Raw genomic sequence first — 16,207 nt, 5'->3', positions numbered from 1 at the left:
ATTGCCACCAGGTCAGAACTGACCAGCTCCTACCTGATGATCCAGCAGATTGTCAGGGGACGTAAACCATCTATGACACTTAAGATTTGGTAATAAGACTTAACATGAAATACTGCATAAAAAGCAAGCAGTCAAAACCCTGAATTCTTTTTGCAGCCCCCTAAAGCCTTTACATTCTGATACTTTGCTTTGTCTCCCGAGTTGCCCTTTGACATCTTATGTTCAGCTCTTGCTTCGACATGCCTTTCTTTTGTTTTGCCTTCTCAATACTCTAGTGCAATTTTTAGGGTCTCTTCTGACATCCATTTTAATTTTTTCTTTCTCCTCTTGTAAGGGCCTTTTCCTTTCTTCAAGGATGATATCAAGGATATCATACCACAGTTCACCAGGTCTTCAATAATTGGTATTAAATGCCTCATACCTATTCCCAAGATGATCTTAAAATTCACATGGAAAAAAAAATTCAGATGGAATTGATTGAAGATCATATCTTGGTTGCTGTGGACTTGATTTGGTTTTCTTCAGCCTCACTTTGAACTTCCATGTAAAAGGTCTGACCAGTAGTCCACACTTGACCTAGTTTTGATGGCTAATATTAAGCTTCTTCAGCAATTTCTTCCACTAATATATGCAGCCCATTAGGTAAGATCCATGTGTAAAGTCATCATTTGTGTCTTTCAATAAAGGTATTTGCAACAAATATGGTAAATGCAAAATACAGTAATTGCATTTGCAGCCTCATTTCTGTCACCAAGCCCGTATTTTTCCAGCTACTATCCCTTCTTCGCTCTCTCTCACTCTTGCCTTCCAGACACCAGTTGTCATTAGCACATATTGATCACATGTTTGGTCCATTTCAGACTATAAGTTTTGTTAAAAATTCTCAATTTCTTCCTCTTTGGCTCCAGACATAGGAGCATATATTTCTAGAATAGTAGTGTTAATGGGTCTTCCCTGTATGTGTATCTCACAACACTGTATTTCAGGATAGAACTTGAAATTGCCTTTTTGACTATGAATACAACGCCGTTGTTCTTCTGTTTTTCATTCCCTGCATAGTAAACTATATATTTATCTTCATGCAGAACCTATTCCTGGACCAGGAGGCTGTTGTGCAGACAGAGCAGGGGAATGCTGCATGGTTTAATACTGAGAAGGGAGTGTGTCAGGGTTGTATTCTGTCTCCATACCTATTCAGTCTATATGCTGAGCAAATTATCTGAGAAGCTGGACTCTGTGAAGAGGAGTGCGGCATCAGGATTGGAAGGAGACTTACCAATAACCTGTGTTAATGCAGATGACACAACTTTGCTGAAGGTGAGGAGGACTTGAAACACTTGTTGTAGAAGATCAAGGAATGTGGCCCCTTTCGTATGGATTGCTTCTCAATGTCAAGAAAACAAAGACTCTTACCACTGGACAGATAGGCAAAGTCATAATGGATGGAGAAGAGATTGAAACTGTCAACAGCTTCATCTTGCTTGGACCCACAATTGTACTGTTGGTACCAGCAGTCAGGAAATAAAGAGATAAATTGCACTCAGAAAATCTTCGTTTAGGGATCTTTCCAAATTATTGGGGAATAATGATGCCAGTTTGAGGATTACAGTGCATCTGATTCAGGCCATAATCTTTCCATTCATTTGCTATGCATCTGAGAGCTGGACAGTGAATAAGGATGACAGAAGACAAATTGATGCCTTTGAGCTGTCTTGTTGGAAAAGAACACTGAACATCCCATGGATGGCCAAGAGAGTAAAGAGATAGGTCTTGGAGACGGTGAAGCCTGAGTGCTTTTTGGAGACAAGAATGGTAAGTCTTCACCTCACATACCTTGAGCATGTTGCTAGGAAGGATTATTTCTTGGAGAAGGACATTGATGCTGGGAAGGGTTGAGGGTCAGCAAAGGAGAGGAAGACCCTCAAGTCAGGTGGATTGACATGACCTGGTGACTGTTGCAATGGGCTCTTGTGTGTCGGGAAGTGTGAGCATGGTGCAGGAGAGAACAGGATTCAGATCTTTTGTTCATAGGGTCTCTGTGAGTCACACTCGACTTGATAGCACCTAACACCAACAAGAACACCACCTTTACATAATCACAGAATCTACTTCAGTGCATTATGTTCCTCTGTTCTAAAAATTGTGCCACAGCTTTGAGACAGCATTGTGCTGTTTTTTCCCAAGTCTTGATTTCATACAGTCACTAGAGACTTTAGGGAAACACTTCAGGGAATTATGTGGGGGCCAGAAGGCCGAGACTGGTGCATGTCTACGTACGGCTTCCATTTCAGTACTCAGACTTCTCTCTATATATCGTAAATGGTTAGTTAAAAAATGCAGGCAGAGAACATAGAAACAGCCCAGATGTTCAACCACAATCGAATGGATTGAGAAATCATGGTATATTCACATGATGGAACACTATGCAGCTCGCAGGAGCAATGATTTTGAACATCATTACCTAACTTGGGAGGGACTGGAGAGCATTATGCTGCGTGAACTAACTCTGTTCCATAAGGACAAATACTGTATAAGAGCATTATTGTAGAAATAGAAGGATAACTGGTAAAACACATACATGGATCCAAGGAGGGGAGGTGGGGAGCAGAGGGATGAGAATGGGCAGGGGTGTCATCATAGGGTTGTACAATTTGATGGGTGAAGGGAGGGGTGAGGAGAGAAAATGGGAAAAATCCAGTGTGAAAGGCAATGTTTATGAACTTTGTAAGCAAACCAGTATAAAAGAAAAATTTTACTTAAAAGCAAATGAAAGATACACGCCATCTTTTTGGTCTTGCTGGAGAGGACACGGCAGGCAAATACTGTACATCTGCATCCTTCCTCTGAGTGCGTGATACGAGCACATGAAGAAACGGCATCTGTCGTTGGGCTCAGTATTCTTAAGTTCTCTACTCCTCTTTTTTTTAAGAATTGAGCTTTTAATGATATTTTGCACTAAACATGAGTGTAGAAAAGAATATACTCTCTTAGAGAAATCACTTAGCCACGAAGTCAAGAAATCAAAAGACAATTTGCATTGGGGAAGTCTGCTGTCCGGAGAGCTAAAGAGCAAGGATGCCAGTTTAGAGACTAAGGTGCACCTCACCCAGGCCGTGGTCTTCACAGTGACCTGCTATGCATCAGAGAGCTGGACAGGGACTGAGGATGACAGAAAAACAATTGATGCCTTGGAGTTGTGGTGCTCAAGAAGAATATTGAACATATGTTTTGTCTTTGAGAGGATGAAACCATGAAGGCAAGGATTTTGAAGCTCCATCTCACATACTTTGGACACATGGGCAGGAGGGATCAGTCCTTGGAGAAGGACATCATGCTTGGAAGGTGGGAGGGACAGTGCAGAAGAGGAAGACCTCAGATAAGGTGGATTTGGATGGTAACTGAGGTCATGGGGTTAAGTGTTTTGGAATCAGTGAGACCAGCTCAGGATAGAACAGGGCTCAGAGCTATTGTACATAGGTTCACCATGAGTTGCAAGCAACTTGATAGCACATAACAACAAGGTAAAAAGATTGAACTTTCATTTATCTAAGTTATAAAATTAACTTGTCATATTACCTGTCAGTGTGCTACCTCTTCTGATAGCAGAACTGATGTAAAATCACGCATTGAATCACAGACAGATGTTTCAGTTTAGAAAGTGAGACTGAGTTTTCATAAAATGAACAACTAGAGGTCTAGATTAAAGGTTTGCAAAAAGGTTTATCAAGAAAAATTATTAAAATAGCTGGTCCCACAAATATTTGTAAGACAAACATTTCACCGTTCACTAGTTTGTCTTTATCAGAGCTTGTGGGTTTTGTTGTTTGTGTACTTGTCATTTTTCATAGAAACCCTCGAGATTGCAAAAGTAAGGGATAAAAGCTAGGAACAGTATCTAGAAAGATAAAAGAAAAAATTGAGATGAGTCCATTTTGCACATTGGCATTCAATACCAAGAAGTGGGTCAAGGAGATAATTGATTGCCTTCCTTTTATGACTAAAAAGATATGCAAATTTTTTTTGCAAATTCCCTATAAAGAAGCATATTTTAAAATAATATGTCTGTTTATAAAATTTGCAATATACAACTTTTATAGTGTGTCTGTTACATCCCCAGTCAGCATATTAATGTCAAAATTGTGTAAAACTTACACGGTTGTACAGTTTATAAGACATTTTCATAATTACTGAACAACAAAAGTGGGTAAAATATTACATTTGGAATCCAAAGCTTCATGATTCCTACAGACTCTTTTCTAAAATGATATTTATAATGTGCCAAGCCCCTTTCCTTATGTTTTTGCACCTTCACACTGTTTCACAAGCCATTGTTCATAGAGTTTGCAGCGTCATAGTCAATGGGAAAACATTAACAACATCCACGTCATTTCCTGATTCATTGTGGAAGATTGGTTAATATGAATGTTCTTTTTAAGCTTTTCTCTAGTTGTTAAATAACAACTTTCAAAACCACAGAAGGTTATCAGATAATTTAGAAGTTTTAGCTCAAATATGTTGCAGCCATTTACATCTATTTGCAACAATAGATGTGCATATTTCAACAGTTCATCATCTGCTGCACTAATCAGTTCTGCAAAAGCTATTATGACTAACTACAAAAGTGCAAATTTCCTTCCTTACTAAACAGCATATTTTTCAATACAATATTGGATTGTCAGCATTTAAATTGTGTTTTAGGCAGTGTTTTACAAACCATTAACCCAGGAAGGTGTCAGCTGTGATACTTTTCTTTTTTAAATAGTTACCATGATTTTCACTCCTTTTTTCCCCCAAACTTTCTACCACAATAGCAAACTCTAACCGGGAACTTGGAATCAGACCAGCACAGAAGAAAAGAAGCCATTCTCTTAGACGAGGGGCGTTGGGAGAAGAGAGGTTGTGGGAAGGCAGGAGGCTTGCTTTTGCCTGACTTAGCTACCTTCCCCCCCCCCCACTTTTTTTTTTCAGGTTTTGTTTGGTTTTTTTTTAAAGGATTCTTTGTGGTGTTACAAATGTGCTAAGTGTGTTCCTGAAAGTTTGGGCTAAGGTAACAAGTACATTAAGCATTAAGCAAAGTAACTTTCTAGTACATAATTTTTAAAGTGAATAATCTGTTATAGTATGTTGTTATTGATTGCTGTCGAGTTGAGCCTAAAGTTTTTTTTTGTTTTGTTTTGTTTTTTGTTTTTGTTTTTGTTTTTTTGGTGGCCGAAGAGGTGTTTATTGAGCCTAAGGTTTTTATATAATTAATTGACATTTATCAAAGTTCATCGAGTTTCCAGCGGCATATTGTTTAGGAAGTGGGTGCCACTACTGCTTCTAAAACTGGAAGATGTATCAAACACTGTCCACAATGGGTAACCATGATGGCATTTGACACCCCAGTGGCACAAGGTTCAGCATCAGAGCAAACCCAGGTTACCTCAGTACAGCATATTGACAGAAGAGTGCTGTACCACTTAGAAGAATGTTCCTCCCAAATATAACAACCGACTTTAAATACAAAGGCCCTCCTCAAGGTCTTAGTGACTCTAAATAAGCGGCTTAAATAAAAAAAAAAAACAACAAACCCAACAACAACAACCCAACCAATTAGTATGTTGTTGTTGTGATGTATCCTTGAGTCCCCTGAGAGGTATAGTGGCCCTATGTACAGCAATTCTGAACCCTTCCTTGTCCTGAGCCAGTCTCACTAATTCCAATACACCAAATCCCCATTTTCTCAGATACTGTATGAATCCATCTCATCTGGATTCTTCCTCTCCTGCATTGTCCCTCCACCCTTCCAAGCATGATGTCCTTCTCCAAAGAACGGTCGCTCCTGGCCGTGTGCCCATAGTATATAAGGCAGAGCTTTGAAATCCTAGCCTCCTAGGAGAGACTTGATTTCACCCTTAATTTTAATTTTCAGACTTAATTTTGTTTACTTGGCAGTCCATGGTATGTTCAAGACTCTTCTCCAGCACCACAACTCGAAGACATTGAATCTTCCTCTGTCATCCTTATTTTGTCCAGCTCTTTGAAGTATAACGAGTAATTGAGGAAACCATGGCCTGGATTAGGCACACCTTTGTCTCTAGACTGACATCGTTGCTTTTCAGCACTCTGGAGAGGTCCATAACAGCAGGTTTTCCCAATGCAATTCATCTTTTGATTTCCTGACTGCTGGTGTTAGGAGTGTTGATTGTGGTTCTGAGCAAGCTTTAATTGCTAACAACCTCAATCTCTTTTCCATCTGTCATGGTGCTGTCAATTGGAGCAGTGGTGAGAATCTGTCTTAATGCTGAGCTTCAATTCATATTGAAGACTATAGCCCTTAATCTTTTACAGCAAGCACTTCAGACCTTCTTCAGTTTCAGCAAGCATGGTTGTGTCATCTGCATAACATAGGTTGTTGATGAGTCTTCCTCCAGTCTTGATGCTACAGTCCTCTTTCTAAAGGCCTGCTTCCCAAATGATCTGTTCTGTGTACAGATTGAAAAGGTATGTAATGGTACAGTTAGAAAATAAAACTAAATCAGACTGCTATATGGTGAGGTAGGACTCATAGCAACCCTATAGCATTTCCAAGAATGTAATTTTTACAAAACCAGAGGGTCACAGCTTTCTTCCATAGACAACTCCTAGTAAAAGAAAATCTCTAACCTTGTGGTTAGTGGTCAAGTACTTTAACCACTGCACAGTGAGGAGTCAGGGAATAACTGAAGTGTTAATCTTGATCATTAATAAATCTTAGAAAGCAGTAGTTAAATGTTTGGTTCTTAATCAAAAGATCAGCAGTTAACTACATCAGCTGTGGGACAGGAGAAAAGTCCTGGCATTCAGCTCCCACCAGGGTAACAGCTGAGGAAGGACCTTGCACTCTGTCCCTCTGTGTTCCCAGTGAGCCAGAATACCTTTGATGGCACACAACTCAAAATTGATCCTCCAGCAGGTCTTTGGAGGCTGTAAATCATGTAAGAAGAGTTTGCTCATCTCTGTCTCCTACAGCTGAACATGAATCGGAGCCGCTGGTGGACTTGACCCTCCAAAGAGGACTGGCCTTTGTTAGCAGCATCACTTGGTGTGGACTAGGAGGCCATTAATATTCCCTGTGCTGAAAACAGTGACCCAACATCATAGCAGGGAAAAACAAAAGCCTGCAGGTTATACTTAATAAGACTTATGGGGTTATGGCAAAGAGAAAACACAAGTTAATATTAACACAAGTTAATATTCCAGTACTCTGAGTTTTCCGTCACAGTGCAATATTATTCTATATCCTGTTACTCAGATAGTGAAAGACACTTGATTTTCCTAATACTGAATCTTACTGTATTAACTCTTCCCTTTTTTTGCTAATTATTAACCAGATTGCATACCTTATTTTTCTTCCTAGAGCCCTCAATGTGCATTGTAACCTCGGAGCTGGGAACCATTATGCCTGAAATTGGTAGACTATGTGAAATACATGTAAAGGCAGTTAATTTCATTACTGTGCATATATTCAGTGGATGAATACATTGGAGATTTTTCTTGTTTTATTCAGGATGCCTATTTGGTTGGTTCTGAATTTTCTTCATTGTATTTGTTGTTTGATACACATAGGGGATATTGTAGAGTTTGATCTAATATATACTTGTCTTAATTTGCACTTGGCAGGCGAATCTGTGTTTCCACATTATTGCAATATTGCCATTAAATCTTTAGGCAGAGTGATCGTGACTGTGTGCATACAGACTTTCGGTGCCAAGCATAATGTTATGCATGTGGTAAGCACTGAGAAGTATTTGCTAAATGAATGCATTATTTTTTAAAAAGCCCAACTTTATGGATAATGTGCATCATTTCTACTATGGGAAGCACACACTACCAGCTGTATACAATGAGCACCGCCCGAGGAAGCCAGCGGACACCATAGCTGGGCACCTTAGATACCCTCATGTCAGATGTTTTATCTCAATTTAAAGGCAAACTGCCATTCTCATGCTTTTGTCTTTAGATTTGAAATAAGAAGGACTTGCTTCTGAGCCTCAATTATACTTTTTTTATCCCCTCTTTGTCTTTTTCTGTTTGTTGTTCTTAGCTCCCTGTGAAGGCAACACCTTCTTCTGCCATAGTAACATGTGCATTAACAATACATTGGTCTGCAATGGACACCAGAATTGCGTGTATCCATGGGATGAAAATCACTGTAAAGGTAATAATGATTCCTCCATGGGGTGGGAGGAAAGCTTGTTCCAATACTTATGTGTAACGAGTGTTCTTAGAAACAGTATATAAAGACTGTTAAAGGGGCTCTGGTGAAGCAATGGTGTGAGCACCTTGTTATTAATTGAGAGGTTGGTGAATTGAACCCACCAACAGCTCAAAGGGAGCCGGATCCAGAAATTTGCTCCCCAAAGGGTTGCAAACTTGCCACAGTGGGTGATTGTGCTCTCACATGGCCTCAGAGTCAGAATCACCTTAATCACATCTGATGATCACAGCAGGAGTGAGCTTTATGAGCTCCGTGTCCCTTTCCAGGAGCCCTGGTGGCTCTGTGATTAAGGAATTGGATGTTAACCAGAAGGTGGGCAGTTGAGACCCACAGCTTCTCCTGCTAAGAAAAGCAAAACCATCTGATTTCCTAAAGATAAGAGTGTGAGAACTCCTCATGGTACTTCTGCTCTGTAAGTCTGAATGGACTCAGTGGCAATGGATTTGGGGGTATTGCATTTTAATTTTATTTTTTAAAAAAATGAAAGTGTTATTTCCACATGATAGTGTAAAATGGTTTGAGGTCTAGGTGTTTTTGGTCAATTAGTAAGCATTTCTTTGCCTTTAGTTTTCCTGAAGTTTCTCCCCAGATTAGTGCCCAGGAAACGAAGCTCAGCGTCTTTACCACTGAGGGCTTTCTCTGTTCCAGGGAGGGGCAGTGAGAGCATCAGGAGAGTGTGTTACTTCCCTCCCCTCCAGGCACATTCTCCCTTGTGTCCCCATGTCCCTCTCCTCTATGTCTGTTTGTCCTTGTCAGGCATCGTGCACCCTCTAAAGACAAAGTGTATGCAAGGAACACGCGTGAGTTACAGAACTTGCAGCCTCTTAACTTAATTGCCTTTTAAAAATACAGTTTTCTTTCCAGTGAAAATCATTTCCAAGTTCCTTCTTTCTTCAGCCAAAGACAAAAGTATGTTTATGTGGACAAGGATTCTTGGTTAGGTTATGAATGTTGTGTGTTTCAGTTAAATTGGAAGAGTCAGAGATATCCTTGTATTAAGTGCCAATATTAACAATTTTAGAAGAAAGCAGAATGGGCTGTAACTCTACAGATCACAGTATTGTCCACTGAAAGCCTTCTGTGGAGGAAAAGCACTGCAGCAATTGGTGTGGTTTCAGGCCTTCAAGGAAAGGAGACCCTTGTTCAACTATGTTCGTTGTTAGCCACTGGTGATGGTTGGTTAGCTCTGTGTCCAAGGAGACATTTCTGATTGTACAGGAAATCAGCTTGTGAAAGATCTTACTACAGCACTGTTGATGTTAGGGTCTGTTGTTTAGAGGGTTCCTGTGAGTCATACTCAGTGGCACCTAACAACAACAGCTGCTTTTTGAAGGAGTCCCAGTGACAGTGGTTAAATGATCAGTTCCAATCTACCTGCTATATACACTCTGAAGGACAAAGGTGAAGCAGTCTGCATCCTTAGAACTTAATCCAGACCCCACCCCACTGGCATCATTGAGTGGACGCTAACTCACAAGTACCCTCCGTTGAATTTCTGAGGCCGTAACTGCTTCCTCTTTCTCCCGTGGAGTTCTGGATGAGTTTGAACTGCTGACCTATTAGGTGGCAGCCCAGCATTTACCTTGTAGTGCTAGCCTTGGCACTCTCGAGTTGAGTCCTGCCCTGCCCTCTGCTGGCTTGCTGTGGAGTCAAAATCCACTCAAGATTAGTGAGCCTTGAGGTTTGTTTTGTCCCCTGACACGATGCTGCTCCTGAGGGGTGTGGAGCCTAGCTGGCAGGAGAACCTCATGAACAAACGCAGGGAGTTTGAGTGCATCGTGAACTCCTCTGCTCCTCTTCACACAGCAAACCTGGGGTGGGGGGAGGTCCCAGGGCAGAAATCCATGTAAACTACACACTTGACACTTGACGTGGAAAAACAACCTCGAAATGAGAGCAAAGCCACATTGTAATTCAGTTCAAACAGGGAACGTTTCCTCATGCATTCTATTCTTACTAATTTTTTAATCAAATAATAATATACAAAGGAGAAACCAATCCATATTTCTACTGCAAAAAAATACAAGGAAAGCAGAATGTCCTCATAACCTATGATTAGACTTGTTGCTCCCTAGCTGATTCCATTTCATTTAATTCTGTTTGAATGCCTTGCCACCTGCAGGCTGAGGAAGAGGCCAGTTATGGGGTTCCAGGAAGAGCAGAAAAGGAAAGTGGGGGCAGCTCCGTGAGAACCAAGAAAAAAGGCTGAGAATAATGAGTGAATGATGCTGATACTCATAAAATTCGTGGTTAATAGTGTATCATTTTGACGTAGAACCATTTTCTTGAGATGTCATATATATATTACCTAATTTGCCCATTTAAAAGCTATAACTCAGTATTTCTTAGTATGTTCAGGGACCCACAATCACTGGCACAGTAATTTTGCAATATTTCAGCACCCTAAGAAGAAATTCAAAGCCGTTGTTACGCACCGTCAGTCAGAGCCAAGCCATAGCTGATGCTCCTTGGGTTTTCAGAGGCAGTGAGTTGAACGGGAGCGAGTGCCCTTCTTTCTTGCACAGAGCAGCTTGTGGGTTCAAGCTGCCTGCCTTTGGCCGGCACCACAGCTCCTTGCTGCCAGGAGCCCGAGCTCCCTGCACTGGCAGAAGCCGTTTCTCTGACCACTTTCAGCCCAATCACAGGCAGCCAATGCATGGGTCTCCATCTCTCTAGATTTGCCTCTTAAGAACCTTTTTGTGACTTAAACCAAAAACCTCATTCTGTCAAGTAGGAACTGATGCATAAAAAGTTCCCAAGACAGTAAGTCATATGGGAGGAGACTGCCTGTGTCCTCTGGGACCCACTGGTGGATCTGAACCAACTGAGAGGTGCCACTGTTGAGTTAGCCATACAATTCCCTACGCCACCAGAGTTCCCCACCTTTCATGTAAAGGGCATCATAAAGTAGGTGTATTTGTTGTGGTTTTTGTGTGACTTGCTTTTCCCCCCTAGTGTAATGTTTTCCAGGGTCTCACATTTTGGAGTATGCATCAGCAATTCCTTCTCTGTGCTGTGTAATAATAGTCCATTGGATGGGTACAACATGAATCCTGTGTGCTGACCCCCTCATCAACTGACTGGCATTTGGGCTGTTTTCACTTTGGGGTTACTGTGTATCTGTCATTTTCACATTCTAGTGTGGATCTCTTTCCTTATCTTGTGGACGTAAAGCTAGGAGTGAATTTGCAGGGCGATCTGGCAGCTGTCTATATAAATTCTCCTGTTTTATCTGCCAGAATGGTTTCCGAGGCTGATGCAGCATTTTTTATATCCATCAACAGAATGAGGTTTCCAGATCTTTCACATCCTTTTAAATCCTCATTATGAACTTTTTTTTTATTGTGGTTATTTGAGTGGGATGAAGTAGGGTGTCCCTGGGTCACGTAGAAAGTTTGGAGAGTGAGTCTCCCCAGAAATGCTCAGGGTGGGGCAGAGGAGTAACAGCCTCAAGGCGATACTGAAGACTCAGCACAGCGAAGTTCTACCCTGACACGTATGTCAGAATCCACACAGCACCAGCTGATAGCTGGGATGGGGTGAAGGTCAGCTCTCCGCAGTTTTGACTTGTATTTGGACAGTGACTAAAGGCATCAGCCATCTTCCCATGTGCGTGTTGGCCATTTCTAGCTCTTCTTTAAAGAAATAACCGTTTAGATCCTTTGAATATTTATTAATTGGTTGCCTTTTTGCTGTAGAGTATTTATGTATTCTGGTTCCTAGACATTGATCTAGGCAACTCTGGGGGAATAATCCGTAGGGAGCTACCCTGTAAATGCAAAGGCACCATCTCTGGTGGTTCAAATCCACCAGCAGCTTTGAGGGAGAAAGATGGACAATCTCTTTTGGTGTGATTTACAGCTTCTGAAAACCTGCTGGACGGTCAGCTATTAGTTCTAAGCTGACGGCAAGGAGAGATTGTTATCAGGTGGCCAAGAGGCTTTTCCTTGGAAAGGGGACTCATGCTTGGAAAGGTGAAGGGTCAGCAAAACAAAGATCCCCAATGAGATGGATTGACACAGTGACGGGACGGACTCAAGTGTGTCAGAGATGATGAGACGGCACATCAAATTACCTATTTATTGTTGTTACTTCTGAAAGCATTGTTACATCTAAGAAACTATTATGCTGCAATTTTCATCCAAGTATATAGTGGTTACATTTGAATTGTCCTTATAATTTCACGTATTTTGTACACAGTATGAAAGAGGGATCCGGCTTCACTCTTTCACACGAGGATACACACCTGTCCTATTATCATTTTGGAAGAGACTCTTTGTTATCTCTTAAATAGTCTTGGAACCCTTGTCACTTGATCATAGTTGTGGGGGTTCATTTTTAAGCTCTCAACCATATTTCTTTATCTGTATATTTATTCTTATGACAGTTCCCCCCCCCTTTTTTTTACTATGGTGACTTTGTAGTAGGAAATAAAGAAGTAAGGAAATGGAAGTCTTTAAATTTTGCCCTTTTCATAAATTATTTTGGTGATTCTAGGTCCTTTGAATTTCCAGCAGAATTTGAGATTACATTTGTCAATCCTAGCAAAGAAATAAGCTGAAATTTTGAAAGGGTTGCATTAAATGTGGATATCAATTTGTAGGGAATTAGCACCTTACTAATATTAAAATTTCTGATCCATGAATAGGAAATGCCTCCCCATGTGGTTAAGTCTTTTTAAATCTCTGTCAAAGGCTTGGTAGCAGAAGCTTTAACATCATTTGTTAATTGATCCCTAAGTATTTATAATTTTGATGTTCCTGTAAATTGTTTTCTTAATTTTTGCATTTTTATTGGTAAGCTAGAGAAATGCTGCCGATTGTGTATCCTACAACCATAATCAACTAATATATGACTTCCCATAATAAGTTAGTGGACTTCTTAAGGTTTTCTCTGTACAGTGTTATCACATCTGAAAATAGAAATAGCTTTACACCTTTTTCAATGTGTTTCATGATGTTACTTTGTCCTAGTAGAACCTTCAGTGCAGTGTCAATGGAAGTGATGAAAGTGGACATCCTTGATTGTTCAGGACCAGAGGGAGAAAACATTCTGTCACCGATTATGGGTTTTTTTAAAAGATGTCCTTTGTCACATTGAGGCTGTCCCTCCTATTCCTAGTTTTTAAAAAATATTTTTATCATGAAGGAATATTCATTTTTTAAAATGCATCTTCTGTGTCTCTTGAGACGACCTTGTGGTTTCTGCCTGTGTTCTGTTGATACAGAAGTATATGTAGATACTTCAAGAAATGACGTTGAGGAATTTTCTTATTCCTAGGAAAAGAAAATAATTTGTTATTTCAAAGGATGAGCAGCTCTTCCCCAAATGTCATTCTAAAATCCTAACAAAACTTCTTCCAAATGGTGTGTGAGTGTGTGTGTTTGTGTGTGTGTGTTTTCTCGTAGAGGTGTTGGACAACTGAAGGTCTATTTTCAAGGCTAGAATTGTAAAGATTCACTGTTATGATTATGATTATTCATGGGGCTTGAAGTCTGTACAATCTATGCTCAACCCACATTGTTTGAAACTTCCGAAGAGTCCCCTTGCTGATGAGGTCTGACGTGCGGTGGCTCCTTTCTGTTCTGTCCCGTTTGTGGTCCCCCCTCTCCCCAACTGCAGAAAAGCGGAAAGCCAACCTTCTGGACCAGCTGACCAACACCAGTGGGACGGTGATCGGCGTGACTTCCTGCATCGTCATCATCCTCATCATCGTCTCTGTCATCGTGCAGATCAAGCAGCCTCGGAAGAAGTACGTCCAGAGGAAGCTGGACTTGGATCAGACGGTGTTCCAGGAGGTGTTTGAGCCTCCACAGTATGAGCTATGCACTCTCAGAGGGCCGGGGGCCACAGCCGACTTTGCAGACGTCGCGGACGACTTTGAGAACTACCATAAACTGCGGAGGTCGTCTTCCAAATGCATTCATGACCATCACTGTGGATCCCAGCTGTCCAGCACGAAAGGCAGCCGCGGCAACCTCAGCACAAGAGATGCTTCTGTCTTGACGGAAATGCCCGCCCAGCCCGTCAAACCCCTCCTCCCACCCATGAACAGGAGGAACATCCTGGTCATGAAACACAACTACTCCCAAGACGCTGCAGACGCCTGTGAAATCGATGAGATCGAGGAGGTGCCCACCACGAGTCACAGGCTGTCCAGACATGACAAAGCCGTCCAGCGGTCAGTATCCCTAGATTTTTTGATGACAACTATAACCTGAGGACCGAAGGGCTTCCACAGTGTCTTGTACTAGTCTGTCTTCACCTTTCAGTTTATTAGTGTTTTTAGCCACGGTGCCTTAGCATTTTCCTTCTCAGAACTCTCCTTACTCCTCCTAAACATGACAGATGCACACGACGTGGACGCATGCATGAGCAAGCACACACACAGACCAAAGATGCTGATTTCTGTCGGCATGCTGTATTTATTCCTACAAAACATGCATATTGTAGCTGGCAATACAAATTTTCTATCATCACATGACTTTCAAAGATTTAAAAAAGGTCATGGATACCACTCTCAACCTTATCCATGTTTTAAGACATCACCTGACATTTGGATACAGTTGCCTTATCAAGATGGTTAGCCCATCTTACTGAATAATATTAATATAAAAATAATATCTTTAAAAATATAACATTTTATTTTTTTGGTACTAGAATAAAAATACTTTTCTAATACATGTAACAAAAATCTTACAATTAAATTTGCATTTGGTGCCATAATATGCTAAATATTAATCATTCAATATTTAAATGTACCTATAACTAATAGAAAAGTTTAATTTCTTTTCTCTAGTTCATAAGTAATAATTACTTGTGTTGTCACATGAGCACTAAAATGATAAAAGTTTTGGTGAAAGAATATTTAAATTAATGAGTAACATTATTTTACATTTCAAATATCCAGCCTACTTATATTTTGTTCTGCATGTTTATTAGCATTTAGTCTGTTTTCTAATTTCCCATAATTTATCAGTGCACTTATGCAATCTCAAAACCTAAAATAATTTTACTTGACCATATAGTTTGCATGCTGATGGGAAAAGGAAATCTATTTTTTTAGGTTTTTTGGTTTTGGGTTTTTTTAATAATTCAAGAATGCTTTTAAGTAAATATTTGTATGCATATATGTGTTTCTGTGCAAATACTGCTTTGGTGAATGAACTAGCCGTAACATTCCAGGTTCTGCCTCATTGGGTCTCTAAGCAAACATGAATCAGAATACAACACAACTAGGGTCTAAAAACAACGTTCAAGGTAAGCAAATGCCCTTGATCCCTTCCCTCCTGTGTCTTCCCTGTTTGTTTGTCTTGTTGCAATTGTCCCGTAGTCTGAAGGGAATGTGCTCTGTACCCATTGCTTTGCTCCAATACGTGGTGTGTCGTGGCATTTCACAACTGGAGCGATAGTGACCTCCTCTGTAAGGGAGGAGTCTCAGTGTGCAGGTCTTTGAAATGAATTTTGATATCTGACCATCAAGGACCTCATAATAGCATACCTTTTAAAAGTAAACCTACTAGAAAGAGTGAACTCTTCAACAAATTATCAGATGAAGCCAACATTTTAGAAAACAAAAATAAAGACTATTCAGTTTTACTATAACTGAAGTCAGGACTTAATACTGTTAGTTACTTTATGGATGTATTTTGTCAATATTTGACGTAACTCTTACGCTCAGTATTTGGTAGAGCTTGTAGTGTGTGCTCTTATTTTTGCATGGATGTGTAGCTTCTTTCATCAAAATTAAATGCAGCATGCTATGTCAAATTTTATCAGATAAAATTTGAATGCGTGATAACATGAAATATTTCTAATGCCGGCTGTCTATGTGTACACCTATTTTATCCTTGGATAGCATAATGGCTTTACTTTTTGCACATGATAGTCTTTCATAAGACTAATTTGTCTCCAATCACATTTGCTTGACAGCTAATTTCTTCAGAGCTCTTCAAGCCTATCAACTAT

At 40.4% G+C, this 16,207-nt stretch overlaps 1 protein-coding gene across 1 annotated transcript in view; it reads left to right on the top strand.

Moving 5' to 3' along the window:
* Positions 1–15,508, top strand: part of NETO1 (neuropilin (NRP) and tolloid (TLL)-like 1) — a 58,680-nt gene extending 43,172 nt beyond the window's left edge. Inside the window, exons 4-6 of the mRNA XM_006892748.1 lie at positions 8,066–8,179; positions 13,862–14,420; positions 15,425–15,508. Coding sequence (XP_006892810.1) covers positions 8,066–8,179; positions 13,862–14,420; positions 15,425–15,485 — 734 coding nt within the window. The 3' untranslated portion in view covers positions 15,486–15,508. The remainder of the gene's footprint in view (positions 1–8,065; positions 8,180–13,861; positions 14,421–15,424) is intronic.
* Positions 15,509–16,207: the final 699 nt, after the last annotated feature.

Source organism: Elephantulus edwardii, unplaced genomic scaffold, assembly GCF_000299155.1.
Source record: "Elephantulus edwardii isolate Elephantulus edwardi_28Jun2011 unplaced genomic scaffold, EleEdw1.0 scaffold00118, whole genome shotgun sequence".
In the NCBI taxonomy this organism is placed as follows: Eukaryota; Metazoa; Chordata; class Mammalia; order Macroscelidea; family Macroscelididae; genus Elephantulus; species Elephantulus edwardii.
This window is presented reverse-complemented; position numbering and strand designations above follow the sequence as displayed.